The sequence below is a fragment of the Mesoplodon bidens genome (genome assembly GCF_964165515.1).
Source record: "Mesoplodon bidens genome assembly, chromosome: 7".
Classification (NCBI taxonomy): Eukaryota; Metazoa; Chordata; class Mammalia; order Artiodactyla; family Ziphiidae; genus Mesoplodon; species Mesoplodon bidens.
This window is the reverse complement of record NC_138164.1, coordinates 50,085,797-50,099,095: the sequence shown is the minus strand read 5'-3', so window position 1 is coordinate 50,099,095 and position 13,299 is coordinate 50,085,797. Positions and strand designations below refer to the sequence as shown.

Sequence of the window (13,299 nt, the reverse complement as noted above, 5' to 3'; positions counted from 1 at the left end):
AAAGGCTATCTGAAAGGAAACAACTCAGATTTAGGTTGTATTTTCAATCCTTCACTTCAGTAAATGCTCAAGGGGGGATATAAATAATAATGGTATCCCCAAAATGATACCTTTTAAGAATACGTTCCTTAGTCACTTCAGGATTTACAATGTTTTAGAGGAAATGAGAATAGAGAAACCTACCTACATCACATGTACCAAAAATTTTATTTTGTGCATAGATTATGGGTTAACTAAGGGTGAGAGTAGCGGTGACATGTTTCTGACATTTGTCTTATTTTGTCTTGAATGTGTTGAGACACCTCTCTTCCCCTATACTGTCTATCAACTGACCCTTAAAAACAGAAATTGGGGGCTTCCCTGGTGGCGCAGTGGTTGAGAGTCCACCTGCCGATGCAGGGGACACGGGTTCGTGCCCCAGTCCGGGAAGATCCCACATGCCGCGGAGCGGCTGGGCCCGTGAGCTGGGCCTGCGCATCTGGAGCCTGTGCTCCGCAAGGGGAGAGGCCACAACAGTGAGAGGCCCGCGTACCGCAAAACAAAACAAAACAAAACAAAACAGAAATTGGTAAAATGCTTATTTGACTTTACATTTAAACAGATTTTAAACCTACTTGACAGATTTGATAGCATGAAAGACTTCAAGCATCTTCTCAACAATAAGCATTCTCAGGTTATCAAAGCGCTGAATGGCTTCACGAACAAACTCCAAGACATCAGCAGCTGCTGCTTCATTACTGTCACTGAGAAATTCCATTAACTAAAAGAAAAAAATGGATAACGATTACATATTTCCAGAAGGAAAATTATCTAAGGCTTAATAAATAAGTAAATAAACAAATTTACAGAGAATATAAATAACACTTTCCAAATACACAACAAAACGTAAGTTGAGAGACAAGCATCATTATGTAAACAAAGTCATGAGGGCTTTTCAGTTTATTACAAAACACATGATAAAACAGAAGCTGGAAATCCACAAGTCAAAATAAATTAACTGGACACATCTAAGTTGTAACTAAAAGTAAAATCATTTTAGAGAAAATTCAGAGCTCAAAGTCAAAATTTCAAATTACAGTAACATACCTCATTTATCTGACAATGACAGAAAACAAAATATTCTGGGCACGTTAAATTTTCCTCTAATTAAATCCTTCAACTTTAAGAGGTAAAATGCCACTGAATAATCTATACACACAGAATAATTTTACTTTAGGAACTGTAACAAACATTAATTGCAGTAATATGTGGAAATATTTTTGTCACTATTTTTTTTGTTGTTTATTTTTTTGGTGAAGATGTAAGAGAAAGAAGTCAGTCCTTATCCTTTTGAGCTTAATAGTAAACATAAAGATCCCTTCTGACCATGAGATTTAGTGAGTACAGACAGTTGAGATTTCCAGAGTTTAACTGTTAAATAACTAGAATTTCTTAATTTTTATTTTTAGAGAATTTCAAAGTTAGGATCATTGGAATTACATACCACAGGAATAACATTTGCAGCCATATCTGGAAATCGGACAGAACAGGAATGCAATGTTCGCACAAGGAGTTGTCTGTATTTGTCAGTATCTTCATGCTCTGACACATTATTTGTTTTAATCACTTCCTTCTTAAGGACAATAACCAGCTATAGAACAAAGTAAAAATAAGTGAGAATGACATCATGTTTGGCTTGACAGCTTACAAAGTGCTGTCAAAGTTTTGTTTTACCTCTTCGACATTCCTAGAGGAGACAAGATCCAGTGCTAACTGCAGAGTTTTCTTGCGTACTTCTAAGTCTGGTGTGCTCAGTACTCTTAGGATGTCCATAACCAGATCCTGAAAAAGAATAAAAAAATCCAGAGTTAACACCAGTATTTCTAGTCACAAGAAGAAAATCCTAACTGTAGAATAAAGGATTCTGTCCCTCATAACCTTAATTCTTTGATCTATAATAAAATCACTACTGGTGGAAAAACCAGATAATTTGAGTCGCCTGATATAAGGCAATATGAAGTATATAATATCACATATGATGCATTCACATTGAAAATATTTACTCGTGACTCTATCAAGCTTTAGTTCAAACTACAGTTTACAGAAAATACAAAAGTCAGAGGAACAAGCTAAATGACACAAAGAAAGTAACCAGACACATCCAGAAGGAGACCAGACATTTGGTCTGGTCTCTTGAACAAGTCAGTATCATGCAAAAATGATACTGCTCAAATTAAGAGACTTAAGGAACCATACATCACAACCACATACATCACAACCAGATGTGATGTTTGGTCATGAACTGGAAAAACAAAACTAAAGGGTGTTTTAGGGACATCTGGGAAAACTGGATAATATTAAGAAATTATTAACAATTTTGTTAAATGTGATAATGTTATTTTGGCTCTGCAGGAAACTGTAATATTTTAAAGAAGCATACTTAAAAATCTATAGCAGGGCTTCCCTGGTGGCGCAGTGGTTGAGAGTCCACCTGTCGATGCAGGGGACGCGGGTTCGTGCCCCGGTCCGGGAAGATCCCACATGCCACGGAGCGGCTGGGCCCGTGAGCCATGGCCGCTGAGCCTGCGCATCCGGAGCCTGTGCTCCGCAACGGGAGAGGCCACAACAGTGAGAGGCCCGTGTACCACAAAAAAAAAAAAAAAAAAAAAAAAAAAATCTATAGCAAGTAAGTATTTTTAAATATAGCAAAACAAAATATTTTACTTCTTTAAAATTTTCTATTTTTAAAAATTTCTGGGCTTCCCTGGTGGCGCAGTGGTTGAGAGTCCGCCTGCCGATGCAGGGGACACGGGTTCGTGCCCCGGTCTGGGAAGATCCCACATGCCGCGGAGCGGCTGGGCCCGTGAGCCATGGCCGCTGAGCCTGCGCGTCCGGAGCCTGTGCTCCGCAACGGGAGGGGCCACAACAGTGAGAGGCCCGCATACCTCAAAAAAAAAAAAAAAAAAAAAAAATTTCTCTGATAAAAATGTTCTATAAATTTTAAGAATGAATGAACTGTATAACCTTCACTTACATCTGCCAGTTGTTAATATCTTGTTACATTTGCTTTGTCATACTCTCTCTACTCCTAAATGTTTTAGTGTATACTCAAGAAAAATTTCTTACATAACCACTGTAAAATTCTCAAATTCAGAGAACTTAACATTGATAACAATACTATTAAATAATAGAGTCTATATTCACATTTCTCCAACTGTCCCAATAATGTCCTTTATAGAAAATTTTTTGTTGTTACTCTGATCCAGGATCAGCATTGAATTTAGCTCTATTTGTACCATGGGGCTTTATTTTATAACAATCATTCTCACAGATTAAATAGGTATGCTGATAATTTTCTAGAATCTAATCATCTTTATTCTCAGTTGGTATAATTATTTTACAAGAAATGTAAATTATATTAAAATTAAAACAAATATATCTCTACTGCTAAGAACACCAAGTGCAGTACAAATAGAAAAGATAAAAGGTAACATATTAATTCATGTTAGAAATGTTTTTTTATAACAAGGACAATATCTCAAAAGGCTATGGTGCTTCAAGAGTTACACCTTAGTTGACCAAAATTTAAACTGCCCAATCTCCAAGCATTTAAGCTAACCAAGACAGTAAGTCTTAGGAATTATCTCAATTTGAAAAAAGATTTTATTGATGATTTCTCTCTTTTAGAAAACACTTACCTGTAGTACTCGTTCATGAGCAGGATGTTCTTTCAATTCTATCAATCGATCCAGAACTATGAGCTTTACATTGTTGTCACTCTCCTTAATAATTAAATCAATGTAACACTGAGCAGCAGCCTATATGAAAAAAGAAATATATTTTAAGAACACATTCACCTACCTTAAACACAGAATCTGAAAATAAGAAACAAAGCCTCCAAGGAACCAAAATACATTTACCACTACTGCACTAAAAGTTTATGCATTTTTCCCAGAGGAATGTGTCCCTCTATTTCCTAAGTTCTAACAAATTTCATTATTTTTTTCAAGGTTACAAAAAATCAGAAGCATCACAAATTAAAAGGATGAAAAGGGGCTGTTACAGGCAGAAACACTTGTTAACAGGCAAAAATTAAGGGCTGGGCTTCCCTGGTGGAGCAGTGGTTGGGAACCCGCCTGCCGATGCAGGGGACGTGGGTTCGTGCCCCGGTCCGGGAGGATCCCGCATGCCACAGAGCGGCTGAGCCCGTGGGCCATGGCCGTTGAGCCTGCGCGTCCGGAGCCTGTGCTCCGCAATGGGAGAAGCCACGGCAGTGAGAAGCCCCCCAAAAATTAAGGACTGAACCTAAGGAACAAGGGAGAAAAAAGCTGACAGAGAATCCCAAATAGTTTAGCTATTGAGCATCTTTTAGTTTAGGTGCAAACTCTAACACACCTGCATTACGGTACCGAAAAATCAAGTATATAAAGATGGCCCTGAGTCATTAAAAGCAAAGGACAAAGGAGCAAACCTGAAAGAGCTCCCAATGACCAAAGCTAGAACAATTTGATCAATAAAATAAATAATAATATTGGATTATAATCCACAGAATAAAATATCCATATTGATATAAAGAAAGAAAGAAGGAAAGGAGAGAGGGAGGGAGGGAAAAAAGGATGAAGGAGAAGGGACAGCTCCTCCTTGCAGAAGAACTCCAAATAATACATGGAGAATAAGGGTAATAGAAAATCACCATTCGAATATCATAGTAGTAACTGTTGTAGAAAAGATTCACTGATAGGTGCTAAAATTAGTTGGTGTAAGTCGGAGGAGACATAGGATATTCGTACAGTTTCAAAGTATCTTCTCAAGATATTGATTGATTACAAAAGGAAAAATCATAACAGTGGAAAAATCTGGCAGACGCCACCTTAACCAAATGATCAAGGTTAACATCACCAGTAAGACGATGTATCAGCATCATATATTCCTAGATATGATACACTGAGAATGGTGCATCACTTCTGTGGTATTTCCCCCTCGCCCAAATGCATAACCTTAATCTGATTAGGAAAAAAAAACAGACAAACCAAAATTAAGGGATATTTTACAAACAAACTGACCCAGTACTCTTCAAAAGTGTCAATGTCATGAAAAACAGGGAAGGGCTGAGGAACTGTCACAGAGTGGAGGACGCTAACACATGATAACTAGATGCTACATGGGATCCTAAACTGGATCCTGGGACAGAAAATGATCTTTAGTGGAGAAACTGGTGAAATCTGAACAAAGTCTATAGTTCAGCTAACAATATTGTTCCAATGGTAATTTCTTAGTTTTGACAACTATACAATTGTTATGCAAGACATGAACATTAAGGGAAGCTGGGTGAAGGGTAATGGGAACTTTGTCCTAGGTTTGCAACTTTTCTCTAAGTCTAAAATTATTTCAGAATAAAAAGTGAAAAGAATTTTTAAAGTATTGGTGGCAAAATCAGTAAATTCTCCTATTTATACAATCTGGCTTTCTAGAACAGTTCATTCTATGAATATAGTAGGGGTTCTTCACATAGTCTTGATAGAGTAAACTAAAAAAGAGAAATATTTCATTATTGAAAATATTCACTGGAACTTTCTTAGGGTCCATCCTTTAGGATCCAGTATCCATTTTCCTAGATCTAGTTTTTAATGTAACTAAAGTATGGGTGGAGATCTTAAAATACCAGTGTCATTCTCCAGAAACTAGAACTACTGCTATTCTCTCTCTGTCTCTCTTGCTCTCTCCCTATATACATATGAAAGCAAAAAGAAAGAAAAGAAGGAAGGTCAGACTACATAAGAAATCAAATAATTTTCTAATATTTGTAGTTACTTCTATGCCATGTAATGCCATATAACAACACAGTAAACTGCAATGTCACTAAATCATAAGTGATAAGTCAGCATATCTATCATCTAATTGGCACCCCCCCACCGAAAAAAAGCAGTACCTTGATTGCAGTAGGTGCACTAGAGAGTGTCACTAATGTTCCAGCGGCTTCATATTTTACAGCAGGGCTAGATGACTGTAGTAAGTTATAGATGCAGCGAATGAAACGAGCCCTTTCTGATGGATTAGCATGACAGACCTGGAGAAGAAAACATTTAGGTTTCAATTGACTGCAGGAACACTTGCTTTCAAACAGATTTTTAAAATGGATATCAGCCTACGGGATGCTAGTTTTAGTAATCTGAAAGCTAAGAATAGTCTTATAAGTACACCTGAAGATGTCGGCCAATGTCGGATGAGATGCTGTGACACAACACTGGTAATTTCAGAAAGAAATAGGTTTTACTTCAAATAATTGTTACAGCTACTCAATCCATTTATTCATTCAATAATACTTTATATTTCCACTCTTTCTATAAAGATTTTTAGATGGCTCATAATTAAAGATATGCGTACTATACACAAGTGAAATAGAAAGAGAAAATGTAAAGTAACAAAGAAAGGACAACACATTAAGTACACTAATATGGGTACTGTAATAGGTATTAAATTTGGTCCTACATTTTTATTCTGGATGTCACATCAAAAAGGGAAACATGATGGATTATATAAATCTCAACAGCTGATAAAAGAAAAATACCAATTCTTAAATAAAGCAAGAAAGATAACCTCTTTTTCAAGTACTGCTACTTATTATTTGGGGCCATATTCAATGTTGGGAAGACAACTATAATTTTCTATCCCGTTCTAAATGCATCTCAGTACCTTTACCTGTGAAGCAAATATTCCTTACTTTTTCTCTTTTGAAGTCAGTATTTATGTTAGATTTTCCTAAAATATATAGTCAAATCTCCATTACTCCAACATGACTCAAAACTTCTTCCCTCTTACTATAACCTGGACCCTACCAAAGAAGTCACTGGATAGCAGAGGATTTCTATTTTTGAGACCCTCAGTGGCATCCCTAAACCATACACGTGAATTATATTTACATATATTACACATATTATATTTATATATTTATACTTCTGGTTTCATCTTAAATGCCAGTTCCAAATGACTGGGTACCCTGTGTTGAAAGGGGCCTCTTTCCTGCAGAAGCAAAGAGGCTGTAATGAGTGAGAGTGTCTGCTAGGGGTATTCTGTCCACGCCACCCTATTCAATAAAAGTCATTCCTAACAAATATTTTTGTTGGCCTCCAATGGTATCAATAGCAAAACTGGATGTTATTGCATCTTTTATTTTCTCAGAACGTTAAGATGCAATCAATTCTTTCGAAGGATATATCAAATTAAAATGTTGCCAATAAAGTAATTCATTTTAAAATCCAAATCTCTAATCTAGTTTTAAACTTTCTGTGAGTCAATGACTTACAATATCATATTAACATATTTAAAAAAGTCTTTCTATTCTCTTTTACAAACAGGAACAAAAAAATACTTAAGACTTTTTTTTGGTTTGTTTTTAGATTTCCAAAGTAGTCTTGTGTGGGGACTGCCCTGGTGGTCCAGTGGGTAAGACTCCACGTTCTCAGTTCAGGGGGTCTGGGTTCGATCCCTGGTCGGGGAACTAGATCCCACATGCATGCTGCAACTAAGAGTTCACATGCCACAACTAAGAGTCCGCATGCAGCAACTAAGAAGTCCCCATGCCACAACTAAGAGTCCACATGCTGCAACTAAGAGAGTCCACATGCTGCAACTAAGAAGTCCGTGTGCCGCAACTAAAGATCCCACATGCTGCAACTAAGATCTGGTGCAGCCAAAAAAAAAAAAGTAGTCTGGTGTGTATTCAAGAAAAGATCTTGACTTTTATTTCAAAGCCTAATTCATTTCAAAGCCTATTCAGTGACTTAGCAGTACACAACAATTTCTTCACAGCTGTATTGGGTCAAACCATGAGTTTTCATAGAATTCTTTATGGAGGTTTAGAAAGAATGGAAGTATTTGGAAAATATGATAAAACAAAGGGGGTGGGGAAGACTTTAATAGGCCATGATATAAAATATTTCTACTGTTAAAACATATTATCCTAGCAATTAAGCAGCATCCCAGAGACTACTTAACCTCATCTCAAACTCTTAATTTTGCCCATTATAAATTAGTCTTACCTTATAAATTAGTTCAACAATAACCAACTGAAGAATGTCTCCAAATGTCTGAACTTGATCAATACAAGTACTTAGGTAATCCAAAGCTCGATCCTGAAAAAATAACAATATATTTATCAAACTCAACCTCATTCAATAAAAGGACTTAATGAACTTTAAAAAATATATACAACTAAATCTAAAACAAATGAGGAAATGAGGGCAAAGGAAAATTAATTGAAGGAAAAAAATGAAGGTTAACACATAATAATAACACATAATGTAAAAGTAATGTACACATTACTTTTAATAACACATAATGTAAAAGTAATAATAACACATAATGTAAAAGTCAAACATATTTTCTAGAAATGGGCCACAAATCTAGGGTCTGAATTTTCTAGCAGCTAAACCAAGTAGAAAGACATTATGTGTTACATGATTCAGGGTATCCACACAATCAAAACAAACCAACTGCTTATGAGCACAGTTACTCCTATTTCTGAGACCCAAAAGAAAAATCTCATTGATTCTCACACACTGAACACTGTGATATAGAGAACTATGGCCTCAACAACAGCTCTACAGTAAAAGTATCAACAAATTTTATTGAACTATTTCTGATTATGTCCCTTCATGCAGGTAAACAGCATAAAAGCAATAACACAGGTCAATAAAACCAACTCTAGAGAACGACAAACACTGTGGCCCAAATAAGCAGCTTTCTTATAATCTTGTTTACAAAGATAAAATGATAGCATCTAGATTTCAGAGGAATGGAGAGATTCCATACTTCCTAGTCTTCATGCCTATTTTGATAATAAATACTGGATGGTAAAAATTCTGAGATTAGATGCCACCAAGGTATGCAGAGTCACTGCTAACCACAGAAGAATAAACTTTAATCACCAGCGGAGCTGGATGTACAGCTGACATTTACTTATGAAGTTTGAAAAGCCTAATAAAGACATATCTACATTGACGTCCACCCTCTTTTGAAGCTATGGCTCAGGATAGACCCTATAAAAAGCTACTATTTTTCTCCGTTAAACAATTTTAGATCTATACTAAAAGAAGGAAAAATAAAGCCCCAAAGCAGAGTGCCACAGCACATGGCCATAATAATTTCAGTCTGGAAGAACTGTAAAGTGGCTGTTATTAAATGCTTCTCTGATGCTTACTTTAAAAGAAAGAGTATATACTTAAGCAATATTCCACAGAAGGAATTTTTTTAATTCTATTTTTATATATATTAAGTTAAAAAATCTAAAAAAGTCAAAATATACAAATCACATGTACTATAAACAAAATTATTGACTAAAAACTTGATTAGGCCTCTGAAATATCTTTAATTCCCATTTAAATACAGTCATAAAAGTATTTTTTAAAAAGTACTTCACCTGATCTGCATGAATAAGCATCATAAATGCATTTCTTTTGCAACTTGCATCCTTCTCATTCACCAGAAAATCATGTATCAGTTCAGGAGCATCAGGTATAAGATGTTCAAAATTTCTTGAAATAAAACAGGTAATATCCATATTTAATAAAAATCTACTTTGTTATTTTAGTAACTCTCTGGACACTACCAAAATTAACCTTTATCAAATCTTATAACACTATCAATTTTTTTGCTTTTCAAAACTTTAAATCAATTAGAAAATTTTGAGTATGAATCAGAAGCTTACATCTTCATCTATTAAGTTATCAAATTATATGTTTTCTAAGTCAATACAGAAAGACCTGATTTATCCAACATGCTACCTATCAACTGAATAGCTCTAACAATTCTCTTTCATATACTTTAGGGATATAATGCTGATGCTCATAATGACAACCTCAAGGTACTGAAAGATCCTTCATTAAGAATTATTAGAGAAAAAAGTCCCTTGAATTTTATTAATTATGCACTGTATTTATTTACTTACTCCTTATTTTGAAAATTTAAACTGTTTGCAGTATACAAAACAATGAACACCAGCTTAATAAAAACGGTCACCTAGCTTTAACAATGATTAATTCATAGTCATTTTTGTTTCACCTACATCTCTACTTACTTCCTCTCTTCCCATATTATTCTTAAGCAAATCCCACACCACGTTAACACTCCTTCTGTAAACATATCAGTATGCTTCTCTAAAATTAAGGACTCTTTCTTTTTTAAATTAATATTAATATCATTATCATATCTTAAAAACTGTAACAATTCCTTACTATCATCATATAGAAAGTGTTCAAATTTCCAACTGACTTATGTCATAATTTTTGTGTGTATATTGTAGTTTAAATTCTGAAATTTGTGTAGTCTGTATGGTAACTTTCAAAGAATTCTACATTATTAACCAGAATACCACTTTTCCTAACAGACAACAAAATCTAATGTAACAGTAAAAGAACTGTGAAATTACTTAACAATCAACTATTAAAGTACAAAGATATTTATATAAATTACATTCTAATTCTAAATAAATTGACACCAGTGACTGTAAAAACCAAGCATTCCAGCCTCATCTAACTCATTCTTTTAAAGTCCAAACTTTAAAACTGCCTTTTTAGAATGGCTTTTAAAGTCCAAAATCTTCAGCTTTCTAAGGACAGGAATCAGCTGAGAATTGCAACCCTTCCTATTAAAAAAAGTTCCCTCCTTAAGGCTTCTAAGTGTAAAAAGACCCACATTCCACAAAAAGAGAATTCTAAAATAAGGTCAAAATCTCAAAGCTATGGGCTAAGCAAGTTAATAAATTAATTAATTGGGCTGGAGTACTAAAATTGAGAATGACAGGTAGTGTCATAAACTGGAAAGTGTACAACCTGTTTAAAGGGGGCCATATTCACTTCCAGCAGATTGTCATTATGCAGAAACCAGGACCCAGTGTTGCCAGATCTTTCAACTTTTCAACGTTAACAACTTAATGATAATAAAGAAAAAATGTTCAGGCTAATCAAAACATATTTGCAAGCTACATACAATCTGCAAGGAAACACTTTGGAACTTCCAGTCTGAAAGACTGAACAGTCCTCACAGAACTAAGCCAAAAGAAGACCTTTATTTACCTATAGATAGTATAGATGGCCAAAACAGCATTTCTTCTAACATAGCTGTGTCGATGCTCCAAGCAAGCACGGATAGCTGGCATTAAAGGTTCCAGCAATTCTGCCTCTTTCAATTTGCAAAGAAAACGAAGAGTAGATCCTCGAATAAATTCATTAGGATGTTGAAGGTCCTGATATAAAATTTTAAATATGAAATGTTGAGTCCCAACATTTTACAAAAAACCCACAATTTTTAAGTACAAAATTTTCCAATAAAAAAGTCAGAAAGTAGGCTTGAGGAAAAAGACCTAGATTATTACACAATTTCCATCACATTCCTGTTGATTAAAGCAAGTTTTACTTATCACATCAATGTCTTATATTCTATGTGTCACTGTTTTTTATTAATAACATATAAAATGCATGGAAAGTGTCTAAAAAAAGTAACAATAAAACTTTTCACAGTAACTTTTTACAACTTCAGTTCCAAATATCTACAACCTACATCTTACCCAAGATTTAATTTTAAAAATTAAAACAAAGCCCATTCCACCAAGTTTACAATTATTTAAAAATCAAAGCAGTATTTGGAAATAATCATGGTTTGGTTTACCTTTCTATATGCATCACATACAAGGATCATTTCGTGCAAAAGTCTCCCATCTGGAGTTGTTTTAGGAACAATTTCCCAAAATACCAGAAGTAATTTTTTGATGGTGTGATCCTGAAGAGGTAGCACAAAGCGAATGATAGTCATCAGAAGTCCAGGAAGCTTTTCACCATTTAGAATCATAATGATTACTTTCTTCAAAGCTTCAGTCTTTGACTTCACATCTCCTTTTTCTGATTCAAAAATTCCAAAAAAAAAAAAATCACAGTTATTTCAAAAGAAAATTTCTCAGATAATTTTAAAAGAAATTAACAAAATAAAACATTTTCTCACATTATCAGTGGCAATGGTAACAAAGGTACTAACCCAAGTGACAAGGGTTTTCCACCTGGCTTTGACAAAGACAAGCTGTACGACTTTATACAAGTCATTCATCTCTGAACCTCATGATTCTTTACACATAATATAAAGGCACTGGATTAGATCTTTGGTCCCAAACCAATAGAGTTAACGCAGAAGCCGTGAATCTACAGGTGCACCAAATAATGTATATCTCAAACACACATGTAGCTATTTTTGAAAATTTAAACAGATGCTATTATGTGCTTCTTGAATTCAAAGTAGCTTTTAGTCAGTATGTATTTTCTAAACCACAGTTACAACCACTATTACAAGGGTGGGGGTGGGGATCAGTGACATGTTTTCAAAATTAGGAAGAACCTCAAACTCAAAAAGGCTGGGAATTAATAGACTAGATTAATTCCAAAATCCAATCGTATTTCTACAGGCTATAGAACTTTAGAATCTTTCTTAAGAAATTACCTAAAAAATTGGAGGAAAATTTAAATATACTGGATTAGTAACCTTCATTTACAATAAAGGATGATGCATTTAAGATAAAATGCTAGTTTACTGTTACTTAACCTAAAAATATTTGCTATATGTTATGCAAAACAATCTATAATTTCACGTTATTACTGCATACTGAAGAATTTATGGTAAAAATCTTTTGGATCCAAAATTCGAAGACAGAAATATGAGACAAGCACACTCTACTACAATTGTTTAGATCATAAAAATAAACAAACATCTGGGAGAGGGAAGGATGAAGAGGGGTGATAAAAGTCTTTAATAATCAAGAGGAAAAGAAGAGAACTAGAAGTAAATTTTCAACAGTTAGAACATATGTGGCTATTAGAATAGTTCCTGTTGTTGCCAAAGGGACAGAGACTGTGAATGACTAACTGGTAGAGTTATAGGAAGGATTTAAGGTTCAGGAGAATCGTACTAGGTAAATCAAAAGTTCTTTCTAGCCCCCAAAAGCTATATATCTATTACCAACTTGGTATGATATCTTAACATGTTGAATAGAGAATATCCTCAGGTATTTGGACTGAGGACACAGTGGGGATTACTGCCAAATTTATCCCATAAGGGTCAGTATTTTTGTTTAAAACAGACTAACTTCTCATGCATCTTTCCATGCTTCAGAGTATTACATCTCCTGCCACACATGAAAAAAAAATTGTGTGCCATATCAAATCAAGAAATGAACTAATGTAAAAGGATGAATAAGTGTCAATCTGGGCAAACCTTCAGTTTTTAAGTCATCAGGATGACAAAAACAAAGCATCAGGAGAGAGGATAGTACTACAAAAC

At 34.7% G+C, this 13,299-nt stretch overlaps 1 protein-coding gene across 2 annotated transcripts in view; it reads right to left on the bottom strand.

The window, feature by feature from the left end:
• COPB1 (COPI coat complex subunit beta 1) overlaps positions 1-13,299 on the bottom strand; it is a 33,030-nt gene that overhangs the window by 16,499 nt on the left and 3,232 nt on the right. For both annotated transcript variants that reach the window (XM_081240855.1, XM_081240854.1), the window contains exons 3-11: positions 11,644-11,873; positions 11,052-11,221; positions 9,398-9,512; positions 8,019-8,111; positions 5,909-6,046; positions 3,678-3,797; positions 1,714-1,821; positions 1,484-1,630; positions 615-760 (exon numbers count right to left, since the gene is read on the bottom strand). In XM_081240855.1, the coding sequence (XP_081096981.1) occupies positions 615-760; positions 1,484-1,630; positions 1,714-1,821; positions 3,678-3,797; positions 5,909-6,046; positions 8,019-8,111; positions 9,398-9,512; positions 11,052-11,221; positions 11,644-11,873 (1,267 nt within the window). The remainder of the gene's footprint in view (positions 1-614; positions 761-1,483; positions 1,631-1,713; positions 1,822-3,677; positions 3,798-5,908; positions 6,047-8,018; positions 8,112-9,397; positions 9,513-11,051; positions 11,222-11,643; positions 11,874-13,299) is intronic.